General features: G+C 42.9%; 1 protein-coding gene across 3 annotated transcripts in view; it reads right to left on the reverse strand.

Annotated features, from left to right (window-relative positions):
* Nucleotides 1-3255, reverse strand: part of CD276 (CD276 molecule) — a 36707-nt gene extending 33452 nt beyond the window's left edge. Inside the window, exons 1-2 of one of the 3 annotated variants that reach the window (XM_077471824.1) lie at nucleotides 3003-3255; nucleotides 1670-1798 (exon numbers count right to left, since the gene is read on the reverse strand). In XM_077471824.1, the coding sequence (XP_077327950.1) occupies nucleotides 1670-1708 (39 nt within the window). In that variant the 5' untranslated portion in view covers nucleotides 1709-1798; nucleotides 3003-3255. The remainder of the gene's footprint in view (nucleotides 1-1669; nucleotides 1799-3002) is intronic. The other 2 variants (XM_077471823.1, XM_077471825.1) reach the window with 2 other exon arrangements.
* Nucleotides 3256-23005: the final 19750 nt, after the last annotated feature.

Below are 23005 nucleotides of genomic sequence, written 5' to 3' on the forward strand. Positions count from 1 at the left end.
TTTACACAGCTCCTGCCCATTGAAATCAATGGGGCAGCGCGGCTATATCTGCAGAGGCACTTTGCGGTGGTTTTTAACCCTTCTTGGCCACTAGGGGAGGGTAAAACCACCCAGCTAGCGGCCAAATAGCGCTGCAAAGCCGACGGTAAAGCGCCTCTAAAAATAGCTATGCTCCCCCCCAACCCAGTGTGAAAGGGGCCTTAAGATTTGACCTGATGATATATGGTTTTGGTAAATCTGAAGACAAAAATCTGCAGAAAATCTAATAGTGTGTATAGGGCTTTTGGCTGTTCATACTTGGTGCATACCCAGCAGCACTGGTTGCCAAAGCAGGCCACATATTAACCAATTTTCTTTCCACCAACCACTGGTAAAAAAAAAACATCACTTGATTCCCCCATCAACACAGTCAGTGTTGATGGGGGAATCCCTTCCATGGAGCGTATGTATTTTGACAGCGGGAGGTTTCCCCACCCTCAGAATACAATAGTTACTGCTGGCGGCTATAGCCGCCAGCAGTGATCGCATGATAAAAGTCAGACAGGCTGGTTGTATTAATGTCAATCCATCAATCGACTTCAGTACAACCAGTCTACCTATACATAGATCAACATTTGTCCAGCTATGGCTATGCACCCGACAGCATCATAACAACCAAAGACTCATCCTTGGCCATATTCAGCTACAGTCTAGGTAGAGATTCTAGTCCTTGTCCAAATATGCCCATTGCCTTATATATGGGTAATACCATCACCAGCATCTCCACCTCTTTGTTTACAGAAATAGCCTGAATTCTGTTGGTGTACAGCAGAGATATGCAATTAGCGGACCTCCAGCTGTTGCAGAACTACAAGTCCCATGAGGCATAGCAAGACTTACAGCCACAAACATGACACCCAGAAGCAGAGCTTGATGGGACTTGTAGTTTTGCAACAGCTGGAGGTCCGCTAATTGCATATCACTGGTGTACAGCCTTCTGTGTCTGTGTGAGTGAGCCCTAACATTTTAGCAACCACATTCTTTGTGCAACATCTGACTTACAAACATTTACTACTGAACTCTGTGCTTGTGATGATCTGTCATGATATATCTTAAAGCAGTATTAAACCCAAAAAGCAAACATATCATTTATTGCAGCTTAAAGTGGTTGTATAGTCATTTTTGGGACTTTTACCTACAGGAAAGCCTATAAGGCTTACCTGTAGGTAAAAAACATCTCCTAAATCTGCACGGTTTAGGAGATATTCCCCTCGCAATGCGCCACTGACTGCAGCGGGGCATGAGCACAGGGAAGACGCCGGACCCTGCCGGGAAGAAATCTCCCGCGCATGCGCGGGAGTGACGATATCGTGGCTCCGGCCACTCAGAGCGCCGGAGCCACGATACTCGGAAGAAATGCTGAGGGAACATGTCAGCTCCCTCTGCGAGGATAGGGCCAGATGTCGGTGCTTCGTTCTAAGGTAAGTATTTCATAATGAGCTAGTATGCAGTGCATACTAGCTCATTATGCCTTTTCCTTTGCAGGTGAGTTAAAAAAAAACACATCAGTGGGTATACAACCGCTTTAAAGATGTTGTAAACCTGCAAAAAAAAAACACACCACTAGCCACAAGACAAAGGCATAATGAGCTAGTATGCATCGCATACTAGCTCATTATGAAATACTTACCTTAGAACGATGCTGACACACCGCTGACAGGGCAGACATTAGCAAGTGGCTACTAATGGGGGCATTGGTCAAGAGGGAGGAGCCAAGGATACCAGCAGAGGACCTGAGAAGAAGAGGATTGGCGCTGCTCTGTGCACAACCATTACACAGAGCAGGTAATTATTACATGTTTGTTATTTTAAAAAAAATATCACTTAAATTCAGAGAATGCATTAAAGCAGTATAAAAACCTAAAAAAAAAACAAAAATTAGATGCGGTGGCTGCATTCGTTTTTTTTTTTTGGTTTGTTTTTTTAATAAATTTAGGCTTTTTTCTATTCGTCTTCACCTGGTAGCCTGGCCAGTAATATACCTCCTGTATTAGTGTCTCCACCCTGGATGAAGGAGCACAGGGGGAACAGAAGCATTGTCAGTCTGGAGAGAGAGGGGGGTGGGTTAGATGGACTAGCAGATTTCAATACACTAACAAATTGAAACTGAACTCCATCTAAGACCCCTTTCACACGATAGACCCGCTCGGATCCATTCTTCAGGTGGATCCGAGCGGGCCACCCATTGACTTGTATGGGCAGGTGGATATCAGCGGAGAGGTGTGTGCTGACACCTGACTGTCACCTGATCCGACAAGATCCAATGAAAACAGACGGGTGGCGATACGTTCACCATCCGTCCAGCGGATGGGATGAAAACAGACATGCTGTCTGTTTTCATCCGATCTTCCCATAGAGATCAGCGGGGCTCGGACAGGTCCGTCCCTACACAGTGAGCGAAGACGGACCCGTCACCCGCCGGCTCAGCGGGGATCAATAGATCGATCTCCCGCTGAGCGGATCCGCCCTGTGTGAAAGGTGCCTAATACTTTATAATCAGTTACAGCAAATCACTTTTTCCTTTTGGGATAAAGGTTTTACATAAAAGCTGGTCATTATAAACTCCCCTGTCAGTGGTAAAATGGTTTGCATTTTCTGCAGAAAAACAGAAGACTCACTGGCTGGATCTGGTGAAAATAACTGGAAGAAAGAGAACAAAGAAAAGAAAACGAATGCAGCCATCACATCTTAGAAATGGCAATCAAATGTTTGCCTTTCTGTTTAATACTGCTTTAAAGGGTTAAGGCTTTAGAGCCTCTATTATCATTGTAAACAATAATGTAATGAATAAAGTTTGACTTGTTGCAGTCCAATAAACACAGGAGCGCGCAGCCACGTTGAAGAAGCCCACAGAGCGCAATGTAAGTGGGGGGTGTATATTAATAACAATAATAGCGGCGGACGTGGCTGGTAATATACAGTGTCAGTCCGGGCTGTCTATACTCCCGCTAACACACACTTACCTGCTGGCTCCGGGCACAGAGAGCGGAGGGTGTCCCCAGCACAGGAAAGTGTCACTCAGCCTCTCCCACACAGTGGGCTCTCCATGCTCCTTCTGCTTCCCAATCCTACAATCACAGGGCGTGTGAGGAGGAGGAGGGGGCGGGCCACAGGGGCATCTCCGCTCTGATTGGACGAGCCTCGGCTGACAAAGACCCCTGAAGAGGTGGCAGGCAGCTTTCCCCGAACACACAGCGTTCTACATTTCCTGGAAAATCCGCTTCCGCCCTTCCATCCCCTCTCTCCAACCAATCCCGCTATTCCGATGAACGCCTCCGGCTTCCGATGCCAGGCAATGTCTCAGTGACAAGTCCTACCTCATTATAGAGAACAATCTAATGGGCTCTGACCGCTTGCTGTGCGGGCAGTTTCGAAATGTTCTCACACATGTAAAAACCTTATTTTCTTTGCTAGAAAATGACTTGGAGACCCAAAACGTTTATTTTCTGAAAGCAGAAGTCCTGGAGAATAAAATGGTAGTTGTTGCCATTTTTTTTTTGTGTTGCCTGATTTTTGTGTAGTCATTTATGAAAATCCAATTTTTAACTGCTTAGCGAGCGACCGCCCGCCCTGCGACAGGGAGGCCGCTCTGCGCCAGATCACGTATGTGATCTGACACTTCTAGGTCTGGGGCCCACCCCGCCAGCTGCCCGCTTCCGCTGTGATTGTAAACAGCAGGAGCCAATCAGTGGGTCCAGCGGACGCGATGTCTGCCGAGCCCCGCCGATCGTTGGGCAGGACGGCAGTCTGCCTATGTAAATGTAGCTAGGGTTGCCACCTTTTCAAAGTCAAACCCAAACACTTTATTGGCGCACGGCAATTTTTTTTATTTTTTATAGTATAAACTATAGATATATTTTGCTATTAAATAACATTTCTAATCATATGACATTAATAACAAGAGTTCCCCTTTACATCAGAGTTCCCCTTTTACATCTGAACTTGCAGAGTTCCCTTTCACTGTAAGGGGAGACTCTGCAGACTCTGATGTAAGGGAGAACTCTGGGAACCCTGATTTAAGGGGGAACACTAAGAACTCTGATGTACGGAGAGGACTTTGATTTGAAGAAACACTGTGCCCTTTGGTGTAAAGGGGAACTCTGATGTAAAGGGTGCTCTGAGAACCCTGATTTACCTAAGTGTACTCTCTGAGGCAGGAGAGAGAAGGAGGGAGACTTCAGTCACAGACAGGGATGGATAGTGAGCTCACTCACCCCTTGGCAGTCAGCACCTCTCACCCAGATGTATCTGAGGCTGCTGGATTTCTAATTAAGAGAGTAAGAGATACAGATCAAGCCCTCTCTCCTTTCCTGTTTGTGTGTGTGTGTGTGTGTGTTTTTTTTGGGGGGGGGGGGGGGTGCTGGCTTTAGGCAGTGTAAAAGAGGGTGTTAGAGACACACTCTCAGCTTAGAAAACTGCAGCCAGTAACCCTGCTGGGAAGACATGATCCAGTCTGAATAATGTATCTGGGTTTCAGGCAGTCTGTCCGGGTGAATCCTGGACAGGTGGCAACCCTAAATGTAGCACTGACCCCGCAAAGGAGTGGCTGGTTTAATTGGGCAGATACCTTCTTGACCTCGTGTGTGTGTGTGTGTAGGGTTTCCTGAGGTAGAAGGCCCAAAGAACTGCAGAAACTGACACTGGATCCACTTTTAGGATATTTATTTGACAAGTAGACAGAACAGTCTCTCAATGAAGGGTAAAGGGTAAGGTAGGAAGTTCAGGTAGTTCTTGGAACTGCAAAAGATAGGAAGTCTCTCACTATAGAAATCCAGAGAATTGCCACTCACAACTGTATTCTCACAGCTACCGGATAGACCTCCTCTCACTAGGTAAATAAAATCCTTATGTACTACACAAAGCTGCTCTAAGGTTACCAGTAACGGTTGCTGCCTCCCCTCAAACTAAAGTCCCCAAAAGAACTATAGGTGTAAGATATTATATGACAATTGGGGTTAGTGGCGCTACCTCATATGTGCACAATGTATAAAATATCTCTAAAAACCTCCCTCAAAGCATACAGAACATCCCCTATAGGTACTCTTAAAGCGGGAGTCCGCTGGGACTCCGCGTTTTTTATTTTTTTTTTTTTAAAAGCCAGCAGCTACAAATACTGCAGCTGCTGACTTTTAAAATAGTGACACTTACCTGTCCAGCGCGCCCGCGATGTCGGCACCCGAAGCCGATCTCTCGATCGTCTCTCGGGTGCTGCTGCCGCCATCTTGGGTATGGGAATCAGGAAGTGGAGCCTTTCGGCTTAATTTCCCGGTTCCCTATTGCGCATGCACGAGTCGCGCTGCGCAATAAGGATGGACCCCGCTGCCTCTGGGATCTGTGTGTTTCCCAGCAGGCAGCAGGGGACTTTCGGAAAGGGGCGTAATCTACGCCCCTTTCCGCAGAGAGCTATCCCGGAAGTGGGTGCAGATACCTGTACTGTACAGGTACCTGCACCCCCCTCCCCCCCTGAAAGGTGCCAATTGTGGTGCCGGAGGGGGGGGGGTTCCAATGAGCGGAAGGTCCACTTTAGGGTGGACCTCCGCTTTAACCAGAGGAGAAAGATATGGGGGAGAAGGGAGGGATGGCTATTCTGTAATAGATACCCAAACCCAAAAGGCTTCCCTCAATGTCCCCTATCAGGGAATGTGTGTGCTGATTGCGTGTGCCGAGTTATGCAGGTGTGCTATATTAATGCACCTAACGTACGGGAACCAAACCTAACTGTAAGCACCCTGTGCAAAAAAGAAAACCTGTGTAATTGCTATAATCTGTGTTGTTACGTGCAATAACCAAATTACTAAAGGTGAATAAGTGAGTTTCAAAATAAGATTAGGATATAGGTAGACTGATAGGTTACCCGCAAGTCATTCATATGCAATACCAATATCGCATCCCTATATCAAAAACATGCTACACATAATGAATTGTTATACTATGCATCCATGGCTCAGCCGTGTTCAAATATAAATACCAAAGTGAAAAAATAAATAAAAATACAAAATTAATAAAATTAATAGTGATATTTGTGACTCCTCATTAACATAAAAAAAACAATTATGAAAATATATAAACTGTATACATGAAAAAATTTGTCCATGTATTCTTGTATCAAATTAATGTGCAAAACGTCCAAAAACTGTAAAAAAAGTAACTTTAGTGCTTGAAAAAAATCTTCAGTGACTTGAGTGCTCCCCCACAAGGATCCCTACTCACCGGATCCTCACACCCCTACAGGGGTAATGCGCGTATAGTTCCACTGTCTCCAGCAGGTCCACCCCCACCCCCAAACACAGTGATCAGTCCTAGGGAACACAGTTAACCCTTTGATTGCCCCTGATGGTAACCCCTTCCCAGCCAGTGTCATTAGTGCTGTAACTGCATATTTTTTAGGATTGATCACTATTGGTGTCATCGATTCTCAAAAAGTGTCACTTAGTGTCCAATTTATCCTCCGCAATGTCACAGTCACTATAAGTCACTGATCGCCGCCATTACTAGTAAAAAATTAAAATATACCATAGTTTGTAGACGCTATAACTTTTCAGCAAACACATTATATATATATATATATATATATATGTATATATATATATATATATATATATATATATATGTATATGTATTGGGATTTGTTTTGTTTTTTGTTTACCAAAAATATGTAGCAGAATACATATTGGCCTAAATTGATATTTTTAAAAAAAATATTGGATATGTTTTATAGCAGAAAGTAGAAAATGAAAAAAAATTTTTTTTTTTTTCAGAATTGTCAGTCTTTTTATTTTGTATATAGCACAAAAAATAAAAACCGCAGAGGTGATCAAATACCACTAAAAGAAACCTCTATTTGTGGAGAAAAAAGGGCATAATGTTTATTTGGGTACAGTATCACACAACTGTGCAATTGTCAGTAAAAACTATCACTGTCACTATCAGATTTTCGTCTTCAGATTTACCAAAACCATGTAGTGCAAGGGCCTGCCTGATTGCATACAAATTGAAACGCCTAAGGTTTGACCTCATATTATATGGTTTTGGTAAATGTGAAGGAAAAAATCAGCAGAAAATCTGATAGTGTGTATGGGGCTTAACACGGTGCCTTATCACAAAAACTGGCCTGGTCATGAAGGGGGATAAACCTTCTGGAGCTGAGGTGGTTAAAGTAGAACTATAGGCAAAACTTTTTTTTCCTTTATGGATAGAGTAAAGCTTTATACACTCGATCAGATTTTCAGATGACCGTCTCATCCATTTTTTGTTGCATGCTAGGCTCATATAGAAAGTGAAGAGGTTACTCACCATATGAACATTTTCGTACAACAGAATACAACTTCAGAAGTGACATAATATGTTGAATAATTTTGTATGTATTCTTTTGTTTCTGAGCATGCGTAGTCTTGCTCTTATGCTTTTTTTTCGTACGAAAACCGTACTATTTATATTAAATCGAACGTAGAGTGCACATACGACAAAAATGTTATAGTCCACATCCATCCAAAAATCAGCATCAGATGTCGAAAGCACCATACCAACGATCCGAAAATCGGCAGATAGTTCATCAGACAAAATTTTACTTCCGATTTATGTATCATTTGTATGGGCCTTTGGGGGGGTTGTAACCCCTGTCTGATTTTTTTTTTTTTTTTGCCATCTAAGTCCTATTGTGGAGATTTCCCTTCAATTCCTTTTCCATAGCCACAGGAAGTGAGAGGAAATCCCTGAAAATTAAGGGAATTCCTTGGGGACCCCCAGGTCACCAGAACTAGTGTCCCCATTGGAAGATACCCCTCTATTACTTTTCTGGGGACAACCCATAATGTGGGATTTTCTTTTACTTTCACTTTCAACGATAATGGTAAACAGGACAAATAGAGAGGATGAATCTTCCTAACAGAGGCACAGACACAGCAATAAAAACTGACAGGTGCTCTAATCCATCTCTGCTCTATCCAAAACAAAAAAAAAGGGCTCGCTTTTAGTTATACCTTAAGGTTTTTCACCTTTATGCATTAAGGTAAAAAACCTGTTGCGCTGCAGCTACCCCCCCCCCCCCCCCCCGTTTCTTACCTGAGCCCAATCCGATCCATGGACGTGCAGTAGCGCAACAGCTGTTTCGCTCCTCATTGGACAGATTAATAGTAGCAGTTGCTGTCAATCAAAAGCTGTAAAGCTGTGACATGGGGGGTATGGCCGAATCCTGCTGTCTGTGACTCGGGAGCGAGCAGGCATGGGTGCCCCATAGGCTTTCTGTGGGGGCACCACCCAAAGAGGAGGGGCCTGGAGCACCCGCAGGGGGACCCCAGAAGAAGAAGATCGGGGCTGCTCTGTAAAAGAACATAAGTATAACATGTTATTTAAATCATTTTTAAAATTATGCTTTAATAACACTCAAGTGAATTTTAGTGCATACCAACACAAAATAATATCTAAATGTTTGTATAATATAAAAGATGATGTTGCATCAAGTAAATAGATACCAAACATTTCAAGATTTACATGCACATGCTTAAAGCTGGCTATGGACATTCTAATCTCGGGGCAGTTCAGCAGGGACCGGCCAAACTTCGATCCATTTGTGTGCAGGCTGGTTGAACACAAGTTGATCGATCAACTTAGGTACAACCAGTCTTTTGGATCTTACATGCAATTATTGCTAGCGACTGTTATAGCCACTAGCAGTAATGACTGTGTGCTACCGGTGGGGACGACTTACCCCCCTGCTGGGAGAACACAATTGCTCCGTGGTTAGGATTCTGCCATCAACACGGACTGTGTAGATGGGGGAATCAAGCAAATTTCCTCCTGCAACCCTTAATTGCAGGAAAGAAAATCGTTTCATCTATGGCCAGCTTAAGAAATGAAGACAAACTACAGTAGCTAAAATTGTCCATAGGTGATAATTTAAAAGCCTAAACAGGTGATCAGTTTAAAGTGGAGTTTCACCCAAAAATGGAACTTCCGCTTTAAGTGTTGGTGACCCCCTGACATGTAGGGTTGCCACCTGTCCAGGATTCACCCGGACAGTTCGGGTTTGGAATCATGCGTCCGGGTTTCAGACTGCCTGAAACCCGGACACATTATTTAGATTGACTATGGCTTCCCTGCAGCTTCCACCCCCCAAACACTCCTACCCCTCTGTGTCTGCCCACACTCCAATCCCCGGCGCTGTGCCTCAGAAATGGAAAGTTGGGGCTGGAAATTTGAAGGTGCTGACTGCCAAGGAGTGAGTGAGTGAATACACTAAGGCAAGTCAGGGTTCTCAGAGCACCCTTTACATCAGAGTTCCCCTTTACACCAGAGGCCACAGTGTTCCCCCTTGCATCAGAATCTTCTCCATACATCAGAGTTCTCAATGTTCCACCTTAAATCGGGGTTCCCAGAGCACCCCTTATGACAGAGTCCCCAGAGTTATCCCTTACATCAGAGTCTGCAGAGTCCCCCCCTTACAGTGAAAGGGAACTCTGTGAGTTCAGATGTAAAAGAGGAACTCTGCGGACTCTGATGTAAAGGGGAACTCTTGTGATTAACTTCAGATGATTAGAAATGTTATTTAATAGCAAAATATATGTATAGTTTATACTATTAAAAAAATTGCTGCGTGGCGCTAAAGTGTTCGGGTTTGACTTAAAGAAAGGGTGGCGACCCTACTGACATGCCACATTTGGCATATCATTTTTTTGGGAGGGGGTCGTTTCCCTGTTTTTAGAGGCACCCAGCTCCCACTTCCTCCTCTGGCGCTGGATGGAAGATCACCTCTCCCCTCTCCCTGCAATCTTCTGGGACACGTCACAGGTCCCATAAGATTGCCCTGCCATTTACAGCACGCAGCATGGCTCGCGCGTGCGCTGTGCACGCCCAGGTGTGAAGCCACAGCCAGCCACCCAAAGTTAGAATGCTGGCACCGCAGAAAGGAGGAGGAGAGGAGCAAGGCTTCGTGTGCCCGCATCGCTGGACCATGGGACAGGTAAGTGTCTGACTATTTAAAGCTTTAATAGCAAATGAGGGAGCTAGAGCTTATTGCCCTCATTCTGACGTTCACTGTGAGGTGAAATCAACATTTAAAGTGTTTGTAAAGTCAAATTTTTTACTTTTACCTACAGGTAAGCCTATAATAAAGCCTGTAGGTAAAAAAAATATCTCCTAAACTTGTACGGTTTAGGAGATATTCCCCTTGCAATGAGCCACTGACTGCAGCAGCGCATGTGCACAGGGGATTCTCGGCTGAAAGCCCGGCAGACGCCGGACCTTGCTGAAAAGAAGTCTCCTGTGCGCATGCGTGGGGGTGATGACATTGCGGCTCCAGCCACTCACTGCACTGGAGCCGCGATACCCAGAAGACACGCCGAGGCAACATGTCAGCTACCTCGCTGTGGACCAGGTGAGATACCGACGCCTCGTAATATATTAATAATATATTTTAGTCTGTGTCAATCTCTGGAGAATAATATTTCCAGCCTGCCTATGTATTTTTAAATGTATCTTTTTGATTTCTAAACTCATGAACCCATCGTTCCACCTCTATTATTAGATCAACTTCTCTTTTCCAGTCCAACAAAGTGGGGCTTGTAGCCCGTTTCCAAAACCTGGATATTAGTAATTTAGCTGCATTTAACAGATGTGGAATGATATATTTTTTTAATATAAAATTTTATAGAAGCAGGAAAATGCAAGGGTGATAATTGTATAGGTTTAAGAGTCATCTTCTTGATCCATGGGCGATTGCCTCTCAGATCTAATTTTTAAGCAAGACATATGTGAAGGAATGTGCCCTTTTGTTTACAACCCCTCCAACACTAATCATCTGCTGTTGAATATATTTGTACTAGTTGGGCTGGAGTCCTGTGCCATCTAGCCAGAAACTTATATGACATCTCCTGTATAAAGGAGCATATAGAGGTGTAGAGTGCATTGATTTCATAAACGTTTTGACTTGTAAAGATGTAAATGTATGATTCAACTCTTTGCCACTCTTTAATAAAATAGGGGGTTGATGTATGTTGGCCACTGAACACTATTTTATACATTTGGGATAGCAGATGATTAGGCTCTGAATTCTTTGTACACAAAATCTCAAATGTAGTAAGAGAGCTCAATGGCATTAATCGAGGTTGCAATTTATTAGAAAAATCAGTCATTTGGTAATATCTCCACCTGGCCAAAGGAGTGCTCTCTTGGGACAACACCAGCTCCGAAAAAGAGGAGATAAAATTCCTTGTGGGGCATACCTACCCTGTTTCCCCTAAAATAAGACCTAGCATGAGTGTCGGTGATGGCTGCAATATAAGCCCTACCCCCCAAATAAACCCCACCCTCTTTCCCCAAAAATAAGCCCTACCCTGAGAGTAAGCCATAGAAGGACTTTAACCAGGGCTTATTTGGGGGGTAGGGCTTATATTGCAGCCATAGTTGACAATCACACTAGGTCTTATTTTAGGGGAAACGGGGTAGCACACGTTGTATTCCCATCTGATCCACATAGACCCAGGGTTCCAGCCTCCTCCCCCGGGGGGGGGGGGGGGACCAAGGGTATACCCCCAGTGGGGCCAGTGGAGATACTTGGGGGGCATACTTACCATTTTTATTCATTCTCTCCCACACTGATAAAGAGTTCCGGGTTAATGGGGACGTCCAGTCTGAGAGACCCCTGGGTGTAGCAAGGATCCATGGAGCGCCCACCAGGTTTCTTTTTTTTTTTTTTTTTCATTTTCTTTTTTTTGTTTCAAACTATTTTTATTGATAAAGAAAAGACAGTTACAATATGTCACCACATAACCAAAGGGCTGCTATAAAAGGCCCATAAACAGGTTCACAATTAGTGGTACAATGTTTAAGCATTACAATAGAGCCACGTACAAATTACAAACAAAGGTAATATACGTCTAACTTAGGTCATTTAACAAATTACAGAGAAATGCCTGAGGTAAATGTGGCGTAAATAGGATGACCAGGATGGCCGAAAGCATATGATGCGAGTCGTAGAAGTGTTTCTAAAGGATAGACAGGTAGAGCCATAGCCTCCCCTCCCTATCTCCGCACCCCTAATGGGATCACGCTGTGCGGAGGGAGAGGGTAAATAGTATTCTCGTAAGATCGTGGTATTATTGGTCTACGATTTTGGAGCGGAACTGAATTCTACCTCGCAATAACACATAAGCATATTCCACCATCCGAGTCATATAAATGGATAACACAGTCGATGAGCAAAGTTAAGGACTACCTATGTGAGGGAAAAATCCAGGGCAGACTGGAATGTAGCAGTATTTGTCAGTGCAGATGACCGTTGTAATACAAACAGTCCCTTTCCTATAGGACCTGTGCGGGTGAAACTATCCTAAATAAGAGGTAAGGAGGGGAATAAGGGATATAACCAATATGGTCAAGAAAGAGGTCGAAAGTGAAATAGGCATGGCGGATACGGCAGGGTAATTGAATGCGTTATTTGGAAGCGTTTAGGATTTTGGGGAGAAGAAAAACCCCTACAAGGGGAGGGAATCAATTTGAGTGTGTAAGCTCCCGAAATTGCGGAGAGTTCCGGAAGCGTAACCAACACGCCCATGTGTTACTGTATTTTGTTGGGGTGTCTTTGGCTTGGTGAATCAGGTTTTCCATTTCTGAAATCTTTTCTATACGGTTGAACCAGTCCTGTATGGTAGGTAGGGTATTGCTTCTCCAATAGAGAGGTATGCATTGTTTGGCTGCATTTAGAAGGTGTGGTACAATGGATTTCCTATACGTTGATCGTGGTAGTGTGGTATAATGTAAAAGGTATTGAGCTGATGTAAACTCCAAGGTATAACTGGAAATACGGGTGATTATCTCATGCACTTTTTCCCAGAAAAGTTTAAGCCGAGTGCAATCCCACCAAATATCAAGTGGGGTTCCCCTATCTAAGCCACAACGCCAACACAGCGGTGAAACCGAGGAATAGTATTTGTGGAGCTTGTCCGGAGTCCGATACCAGCGAGAATATATTTTGTAGCAATTTTCCTGTGCTGAAATGTTGATAGAGCTTTTATGAATATGTTCGTAAATTGTTTCCCAATCTTCTCTGGATAGGTCTAGTTGGAGATCCTTTTCCCAAATTTTGTGTTTGGGGTTATAATCACTAAAGAGCAATGCATACGTCTCTGAGATAAGGTGTTTTTGCGGGGTCGAACTGGAACAAATCATTTCAAAGGGGGTCAGTTCTCTGGACCATTGTGTGGTGGAACCCGTGTTCTGTAGGAAATGTCTAATTTGCAAATATTTGTAAAATGGAATATGGTGGTCAGGAAACCGCGAAACCATGGTGTTGAATGGTAGGAGCGAGCCGTTCTGAAAGAACTGGAAAGCTTTAGGTGCAGAAGTGGGGGGAATGCCCAATGGGTTACATAGTGGAAGTCCCGGCAGGAAGTCAGGATTACCATCTAGGGGAGTTAATGGACCTGGGAAATTCGTCCAGTTGAGTGTCTTGGAAATTTGTAAAGTTGCTCCGGTTAGAGGATGTTTTACGTAAACCTTGGGCGTACCCGGCCCACCAGGTTTCTACCTGCTAATATGTTTGCTAAAGATACCCATGCTTTACTTGAGGAGTCATGACACCAATTTAGAATGTGTACCAAAGACATCGACAAAGACAGGGCCACATCTGGAAGCCCAATTCCCCCTTCCCCTATCATATTCTAGGGCTTTTGTCGTTCCATAAAAGGCATATAAAAGCTTTACGTAAACGTTTAAAGAAGATCTGTGGGAGTGAGATAGGTACAGTTTATAAGATATAAAATATTCTGGGTATTATGCTCATGTTTAGAGCATTCACTCTTCCACAAACCATGTCAGGGAATGGCCTTTCCATCTCTGCAAGTCCTTTGTTATCCCTATTAATAAAGATCCATAATTAAGATCATATAAATGTTTTAAATCTGAGGTGATATGTACTCCCAAATATAGAGAGTCGACATTCCAAATAAAGGGAAAAGTATGTTGCAGAGCTATATAAAATAGGTGGTGCTGCACTGTTATTAGGGTAAATAAAGCAAAGTGAAATTAATACTAACTAAAATAAATTAAAATTTCCAAACAGTGAAAAATAATACAATAAAGTGCTAAAGGTAGTAGTATGCACGTAAGGATATCTGTGCAAAATAAGCAAATGAACGACAGTCGTATGTGATGAGAAGGTTAATAAAGTGGTGTATTCCCTCTCCAGTTCAGTGCAGGTATAACGCATATAATGACTTGCACTTTTTTGTCCAAACAAATTGTGCAGATAAATGCAATGTGCAAAGTGCAAAAAAGTGACTTCTCCTCTTCTGTGCAACACACTTCAGTGTAAGATGGCCTTTTACCTTACGGCTGTAACATAACAGAGTATATATATATATATATATATATATATATATATATATATGTAATAGTAGAAATCAAGTGGTGCTCACAGTGCTGGCTTCTTATATCCTGATGGTATGCTCTCAGTGTAGTGGTGCAGATCTTTCTCTTTAAAGCCGGTGTAAGCAGTAAAATTTCTCTCCCAATGGGTGTATATATATATATATATATATATATATATATATATATATATATATATATATATATATATATATATATATATATAATATAGAGGAAGAAGGCGGGATTCCACATAGTGTAGTATTTTCAATCCAATATTTTTATTTAAAACAGCTAAAAGTGCTCACATTTCTTTACAAGTACATTTTAAAATGCCACGAGTGGCGAGCTCGCACGCTAATGTCACATCTGGCGCCTGTCCATCCCAACGCATATCGTCACAGTCACGTGACTTCATCTGGGGATACAGACTGGCACTGGAGGTGTCTTTAAATAGGCTAAAGCATTGAACCACTTGAGCGGCCATTTTCTTGTGGCTTAATGGTAGGGAAGTGATGTAGCGGCCATGTTTAGGTGGATTTTCTTACATGGCAATTATGGCAGCCCTTTTCTAGTGGTCTCCTGCTGTAGGTTGCCTGACCAATATACAATGATACAAAGAAAGCACCACTGCCCCCATTTATAGCTGCATATGCGTCCACTGTGGAGACACAAATTAGTATTGGGGACCACAGATACCAGGGTGCCGTGGTGAGGCTCTGTGGCTTACGCATGTATTTGCAAATGTGTGCAGACTAAACCCCTGCTTTTAACGCATACAGTTAGACAAGTTGATTTGGTTGTCTGCAAGCTGATCGGTAAGTAAGCTTGGTTTCTTTCCCTTTATCCTTGGCCCTGTTTATACCAGGCTGACACTGTTCATGTCTGTTCATAGCTGTTTGCATGTAATCACAAATGGTGCAATTGTCTACAATTAGGGACAGTGGTGCACTCCCTAGATGTGAACTGTCTGTCCCTAACCACAGGTAATCACTTTGTGTGTGATACATGCAAACAGCCATGGACTATGTCAGCCTGTTATTCATTTGTAAGGGCTTCCTGTCCAAGCTTGAATAGAGACATCTGACAGTACCTGCCGCTGAATACACTGATCTGGGATGTGTATGGCCCTAATTGGCCATGTACAGGAGCTTCTAATGGATAGGTAAAACATACTGAACAATGGAGTACAATGAACAATGGAATTCATGAAATGCCTTGTCACAAAGACATCACACCACCTAGTGACACTGACACTTCACACTGGTAGAATGTACCTGAACTGTTTTAGCTGCCAAAGGATTTTTATGTCAGTTTGGCCAGCCTGGTGATTTACATACCCCTGTCAGGCAGTAAATGAAGTCCTGGATTATCCCAGAGATTACACTGCAATTTAACCCCAACTCCCAGCTCATGATCCTCCTGGTGCCTTTGGTGACTTCACAGTTTCTCTTTGCTGTCTTCTGTATGTTGTAGCATTCAGCTTTTGAATCCACAAAAAGGGCAGGATCCTTGACATTGGCTCAGAAAAGGAGCAGCACTGCTGGATTTCTGTGTCTGCAGGACAGGCAAGAGACACGGGGCAGCAGCCAGAACTGCATTAATATTTCAAAAAACTATGGGGGATCCATGTATTTTTTTTCCCCTAAGTTGTAAATGGGCTTTAAAGTGTAATAAGGATGGATGTAAGTGTTTTGACATCCGGCATGGGCGGATCCATGATCGCTCTATGGGCAGTTGGATGTAAATGGAATCAGGCTACCTCTGATCAGTTACATTTTGGTATGGGAAAAAAGAAAAGGATGCAGTCCTTTTCCAACGTTTTTTTTTTCTGAACCTGAATGGGCTTGGAGGTAGGCGAGTGTAAATGGACACAATAATAACAAAAAATTGTGTTAAACAAAAAAACAACAAAAAAGCATCCAGGAAATAGTTCATAAAGTTGTGCAAAATCAAATTTCCAGGAATGTGAGCAAGATCAATCCATGCACGAAATTAGATGAGTCCGTAAACACAGGAAACAGTGTGGCAACGGTACATACGTAGGCTCTGCCCTACATGTTTCGTGACAACTAACATTATTGGGGTCATCGGCCCGATGCTGCATCTGTCCCTGTTCACTGAGAACTGAGCCATCAAACACTGCCTATGGCTCGGTTCTCTCACCTTCCCGAGTGGAGAGCTGCTGCCTGTCAATCAGCAGCTCTACTGCTCAGCTCCTCCATGCTCACTGGAGCGCTGAGCTGTGGAGAGGCAGGGAGCAGCCATCTCAGCTTCTCAGCAAGTCGCTCCTGGCACCTGGCGGATCCAGACTTTCAGAGTCTTGATGATGCGGTGCCTGGACTGATCTTGGTGATGTCAGCAGAGAGCTCTCTGCTGAAAACGGTCACAGGAGTGCAAAACAAATCCTGTGACTCGTAGGAAAAGCCCAGCCGAATGAGCTCAGGCTGGACTTCTCCTTCAAGCAGTGACTATACAATGCAGTATAAGAATCCCTTAGTGCTCCTGTTCTTCATTCCAGCATCCAGGGTTTGGCTATGGCACTCTCCTTGTCTGTCTGTCCACCTGCAGGCTGATTAATGTGATCAGTCTCTGGGTGGAAACCAAGCTTGTTATAAGCCAGCTCAAACCTTATTTGGGTGCTTGTGATGGGGGACTTGTTTGAGGAAAATAATTGAAAATGAAATGTGCAAGAGAAGGAAAAGAGCGTTCGCTGTCGCCAAAGTTATTTTAATGCCATACAGTTTCATTGCAATGAAAATATACACATAATGCAAAGCCATGCCCATTATACATATATGAATAGGATTTTGCTTTAAAATGTCATGTGGCATTCATAAGAATGGATTCCTGTTTCCAGATGTAGTCACCTCCCTTATTTTTAAATGCACGTTTTACATAATTAGAGCACTTTCATTGAAACCTAAATGCCATCCATTAAACATTTATACTTCCATCAAATGAAGGAAAACTATTTTGTTTTTCTAGGGCATATTCTGAAACAATGATGGTGCAATTGTATGAAACATTTAACATTTTCGACTTTTGTTCAACAGATCATTTTTCTTGCCTAAGGCCCCTTTCACACCAGTGGACCAATCGGGTCCGCCTGTATGTTTTCAGGCGGACCCGATCGGGCCACCCATTGTCCTCTATGGGGTGGTGGATGTCAACGGACATGTGTCCGCTGAAACCTGCTGGGTATCTGATCCGACGAGATCCGCTGAAAGCAGATGAATGGCGATACATTCGCCATCCTTCCAGCAGGTCGGATCGGATGACAATCGGATGAAAACATGCAGTCTGTTTCCATCCAACCGCCTCATAGAGGAGAGCGAGCTGTTTCCTTGTCTGCGCTGCATACAGGAGCAGACCCGGACCTGTCACTCGCCTGCTCAGTGGACATATCCCCCGCTAAGCAAGCAGATCCGCCCCGTGTGTAAGGGGCCTTACATCTGTAGTGGCCACAACCCTTGCTGTGCGGCCTTGACTTGTTGGGCTTACCAGTTACCTTCTCTCGGCCTGCTCTTCCACATCTAGGGGTTCCCAGGGTTGATACCCAACGACTTGAACACTGACACAGATGAAGTCCTCTTTAAAAGGTTTTATTTTGCGATAATAACTTCCAGACAACACAGTCTCTTAGGGAACAGAGGGCACGGGTGAAGAACTCAGTCACCTTGAACTGCAGGTCTAGCAAGTCTCTAATTCCACCCAGAGAGTAGCCACTCGCAGCTGGGCACTTCAAGGCTGAACAGATCTCTAGCCAGAGATCATGGCAGTCAGCACGTTGACTCAAAACTTGAAACAGCTCCATGAACGTGGATAAGTCATAAATAAAGGTGAACAGGAACCTTTTCCTCAGTACCCGGAACATTTCCCGTCTCCTCAATGGTACTAGAAAAGCGTGAATTTGTCAATGTCCTTCCCAACTTAGTAACCAGGCACTTCCCAGGATGCCACTTGCCGGCCCTCCTCCGAAGAGTCCTCCCCCGGTCACTTTCCACGGGCTGTGGTGCCTCTCCAAGCCAAGAGCACACCCGGACACTTTGACTCCTCCCTCAGTTACTGTGCCTCGGACCAGCCGGGTCCGAGACTCTGGAACAGACAGATCCCTACCCCAGACCAGACGGGTCTATCAGGGGCCTTCCACAGGAACATGTTGTGGGGTGTTGAACTACCCCGGTCCTGGAACCAGACCAGACCTCACAGGTCTCACGAACTCCTCTCCCCTAACACGTGACCCACATCCCTTAAGTACCCCTTCCCAGATTCCTCATTGGGCCCCGGCACTCCCACTGATTGGTTCCGAGAAGGCTGATACTTAAACATCCAACCAGACCTGGTTCTGGCCTGTCATGTGCACCTCACCATTCACATGACCAGGCAGAACTTCCAAACACAGCCTGGCCAGACTGGTGTTAATTACTCAACCTACCTACTCAATTAACCCTCAGAGCCCCTACTGTTCTGAGGCAAAAACTAAATTTACATGCGTATGACATTTTATCCAAAATGTCATCCGCTACACATCCTTAGCAAACTGAATCCTATTTCTTAGGGGAGACTTCCATTTTACCATAAATGCTAAGCGGGATTGGATGTCAGACTTACCTTGCACAAGCTGCTTATCATACTCAGCTGTTTCCAGATATTCACCTCTTGATGTTTTGAGGGAAATGGATTCTACAGAATTCTACAGAATGAGATTTTACATCTAATTCTCCCAAGCATGTTATGTATTCCTACATTCTTACATTGATTTCTTTTTAGTTTCTCCAATTTACCTTGACCCAACACAACTCATTAGGGAATTTTTCCTATTCGGACACTTCTCTGATCACCATAACTCTAATTAAGGCTTCATGTACACGGGACGTTTTTACAACCTCTCCTGAATCATTTAACTTGACAGATAGTAAACTGCGTTTAAAACATCCATTTTGCCGCGTATAGCTGTGTTTTGCCGTGTTTCGCGTTTGCATTTAGAAGCGTTTAAAAAAAAAAAAATGTTTTCAAAATGGCCAAAAATGAAAAACACCTGTAAACGAAATGTGGCTAAATGTGAGTTTAGAATCGTTTGGCGCTTGAAATGCCTGTAAACTCAGCTTCTGAACACATTTTTTTGCATTCCCAAAAATGCCTCTAAACTCAACTGCCTAGAAAGACAGTAAAGGACCCTGTGTACCTGGACAGATAAGATAACATGGAGGAGAGTTCAGGGACAGTTGAAAAAAACTCCCAACTGCTCCTAAGGCCTCATGTACACTGCTGCTGGTAAACGGACATTCAGAGGCAGTTGGCTGCTTTTTTCAGCTGCCCCTGAACTCATCCAATGTTATCTTATCAGTATATGTACACAGGTTAGTTTAATGTCTTTTTAGGTGAGTTTAGAGGCCTATTTTGGAAAGCAAAAAAGTGAGTCCAGACATTGCGTTTAGAGGCATTTCAAGCACTAAATGTGGCTACGCTCGCGCTTAGCCGCATTTCGTTTACATGCGTTTTTGTTTTTTGGCTATTTTGAAAAAGCTTTTCAAAAGCTTCTAAATGGCAAGGTGGTAAAATGGACGTTTTAAATGTGGGTTAGTATCTGTAAAATTAAATCGTTCAGGAGAGGTTGTAAAAACGCCCCATGTACATTAAGCCTTAGCGTCCATTTACCAGCAGCAGTGTACATGAGGCCTAATTTAATATCCCCCTCAAGCTTCAGTCCTGAGAACTGAAAAAATCCCTTTTATGGTACCCAAATATAATCTAACTACTCTTGTTTTATCTTACTGAATTGTTTCCACCTCTATTAGGCTGGGAACCTAGCAGTAATCTAGAAAGCACACAAAAGGTTATTCTAGAAGGCATCCTTTAATAATTGTCTGTCATAAAATAAAAATGCATATTCTTGGTTTACAAGTTGCACGACGAATGGTTGAACTGTTAAAGAAATTACATAGGACTTTATTGATTTCCTCCTTCTGTGCTCAAATTGACTAAAGCATCCCAGGAATTAAAAGATCTTAAAAGACCTCCAAATTAGAGAAGCAGAGAGGGCACTGACTTTCACTAGACAAAAATTACATGAAACAGGTAATTAGGCACACACTACGCTTGGAAACGGCAAGATGATAAGGCTGCAAAAGCAGCCTCAACTTTAAAAGATAAAGTAATTGTAATTTTGTAATCTTCAGATGATAAACTGAATTTTATTAGAACCCTACCAAGACCTGTATAATTTATTTCCTCTCTGTACAATAGCAAAGCTCCTAGCTGCTTTACCGGATTTCTTAAGCTGGCCATACACTAGTAGAATCTTGTTTGAAATTTTTCATTTTCAGAACATTCATTCAAGTCTTGTAACCCTTAGTGGGGTCAAAATGGAGTTTGTTTTTGACCACAGTGACTAGAGCAGGATGGATTTTTTTTTCTTGAACGAATACATTTCTTATGATGAACATGGTTTTTGTTTGGGAAAGTTCATTTGTTGCAAAATTAAATGGTAATAGAAAATTTAAATCTGAAGTATTTTAAAACAAAAAGTGGGGGAGAAACCACGCTGACAAAAAATAGGGCGCTAGGAAAAACAGTCAGATCTACTGTGCAATACAACTAAAACAGAACATATGCAGCGCCAATGGTGATAAACAATTTGTGCCAAAAATATATATCAAAACCAGTGCAAAAAATACATTTTTGTGTAATCGTAATGATGATTCAAATCATAAAAAAATGATCCAATTCCACCACGTGATACGCCACCAACGCTAAGAGTTGAAGGACTTTATTACGGAGTCAAATGCGCTTAGTATAGTGTATCCACATACATCAAGCATCACATGGCATCCAGGAGCATCTAATTGAGTCTCATAAAATCAGCAGATATGATAAAATGGGTTTTCATCTTGGACATAAAACAAAGAAAACATCCACGTAGTGTAAAACCATAGTGGGACTTTATGTAAAGGGATAAAAAATACTCACACCAAGTTTGAAATAATAAGCATAATGAATCAATCCAAAGCACACAAACCATGCATGGAGATAGTTCAAATCGTGTACACAGCAAGACAAGCATGGTGACGGCACATACATAAGCTCCTCCCTACATGTTTCATCAGTTGTGATGAAACATGTAGGGCGGAGCTTATGTACGTGCCGTCACTGCACTTCTCTTGCTGTGATACTTGATGTATGTGGATACATTATACTAAGTGCATTTAACTCCGTAATAGAGTCCTTCAACTCTGGTAAGAGTCAATCTTGCGTTTGGTGGTGGATCACGTGGTGGAATTGGATCACTTATGTTTTTTTTTTTGATTTGAATCATCATCACAATTGCATGAAAATTACTTTTTGGACTGTTTTGATATATATTTTTGCCACAAATTGTTTATCACCATTAGCGCTGCATATGTTATGTTTTATTTTAAAAAGACATTTGTCAAGTCAACAAATATACTGCTGAGTATCTTCGTACAAATGTTCCTATGAACAGTCATTTAGAAATCAACTAGTGTTTGGCCAGTTTTTCCTTCTGTTCCTTACCATGATTGTCCCATCTGGAGCTACCAAGCCTCATTGGCATCTTTCACGGATAGGGAGGAGGGGGGGTACGACATTAAGCACTCAAGGATTTTCAAAGCAGTAAGACTCTGGGACTAGACAAATTCTATCTACATAAAATTCTCAAACATAATCATCCCCACCTGTTTTATGACACACGCCCCACATGTTTTATAACACATTACCACAAGGGCCCCAGGAGTTTTAGAACCTTTTACTTTCCTATCTAATTTTGAAGGAAGGGTGTGTCCCCCAGCACTAGGGAAGCTGTAAACCTGTAACCCTACAAAAAAAGACCTTAAAGTGCACCGGTGCCTAAAATATGAACATTAAAATATGAACATTAAACTATTTACATATTCTTAAAAAGAAGTAAAACAGCTTTAAAACAAAAACAAGCTTTCCCTCCCAAGCTGCTTGACATGTGCAGTAGTTGAGCGTGAGCTTTTTGCTGTAATTGTGTAGCCTTTTTTGTGAGTTTTTCAGGCTTGAATGTTTTTATTTTAGCCAATGGTAAGCTAGTCTAACACCCTCTTAAGTTGTTAGTTGGTACGAAAATTTTATTTTTTGTCTGGGTGGTAGTTATCTCGGTTTTTGCTTTGTATACTTGTGCACTGGGTTTCTCCCTAAGCTCAGTGGGGTTGTAATCTCTCACTGTTAGCAGGTGTCACTGGTGCCACTGATTATAGTATAAGGTTTCCCTGCAAGGCTGTGTAGGAATATTCATATTTCCCCCAGCCATCCCAGTAGGTGGTTCAGGCCACTAAGGCATGATAGGAAGGGTATAAATATTTGGGGAGGACCATGTGCTTGCTTTCTTGCTTCGGGCTGAGGCCTGAGGAGCTGCTGTTGAACTGTTCATCATGCTAGGCCCAGAAGTCTCACTGAGACTGCAAGCAATGCAGGACGCGAACGGACGACAGTATATCGGCTACCTCGTTGGTCAGAAGCGCCAGTTGCTTCTTATCTTGCATACATAACTTTATAGAATGTGAGTGTGTTGTTTTTTTTTTTTTTTACTACCTTTAATAAACTGTGAAATTATTTAAGA

This window comes from Lithobates pipiens, unplaced genomic scaffold (assembly GCF_037356315.1).
Source record: "Lithobates pipiens isolate NorthernLeopardFrog02 unplaced genomic scaffold, aLitPip1_a1.2 Scaffold_8, whole genome shotgun sequence".
NCBI lineage: Eukaryota > Metazoa > Chordata > Amphibia > Anura > Ranidae > Lithobates > Lithobates pipiens.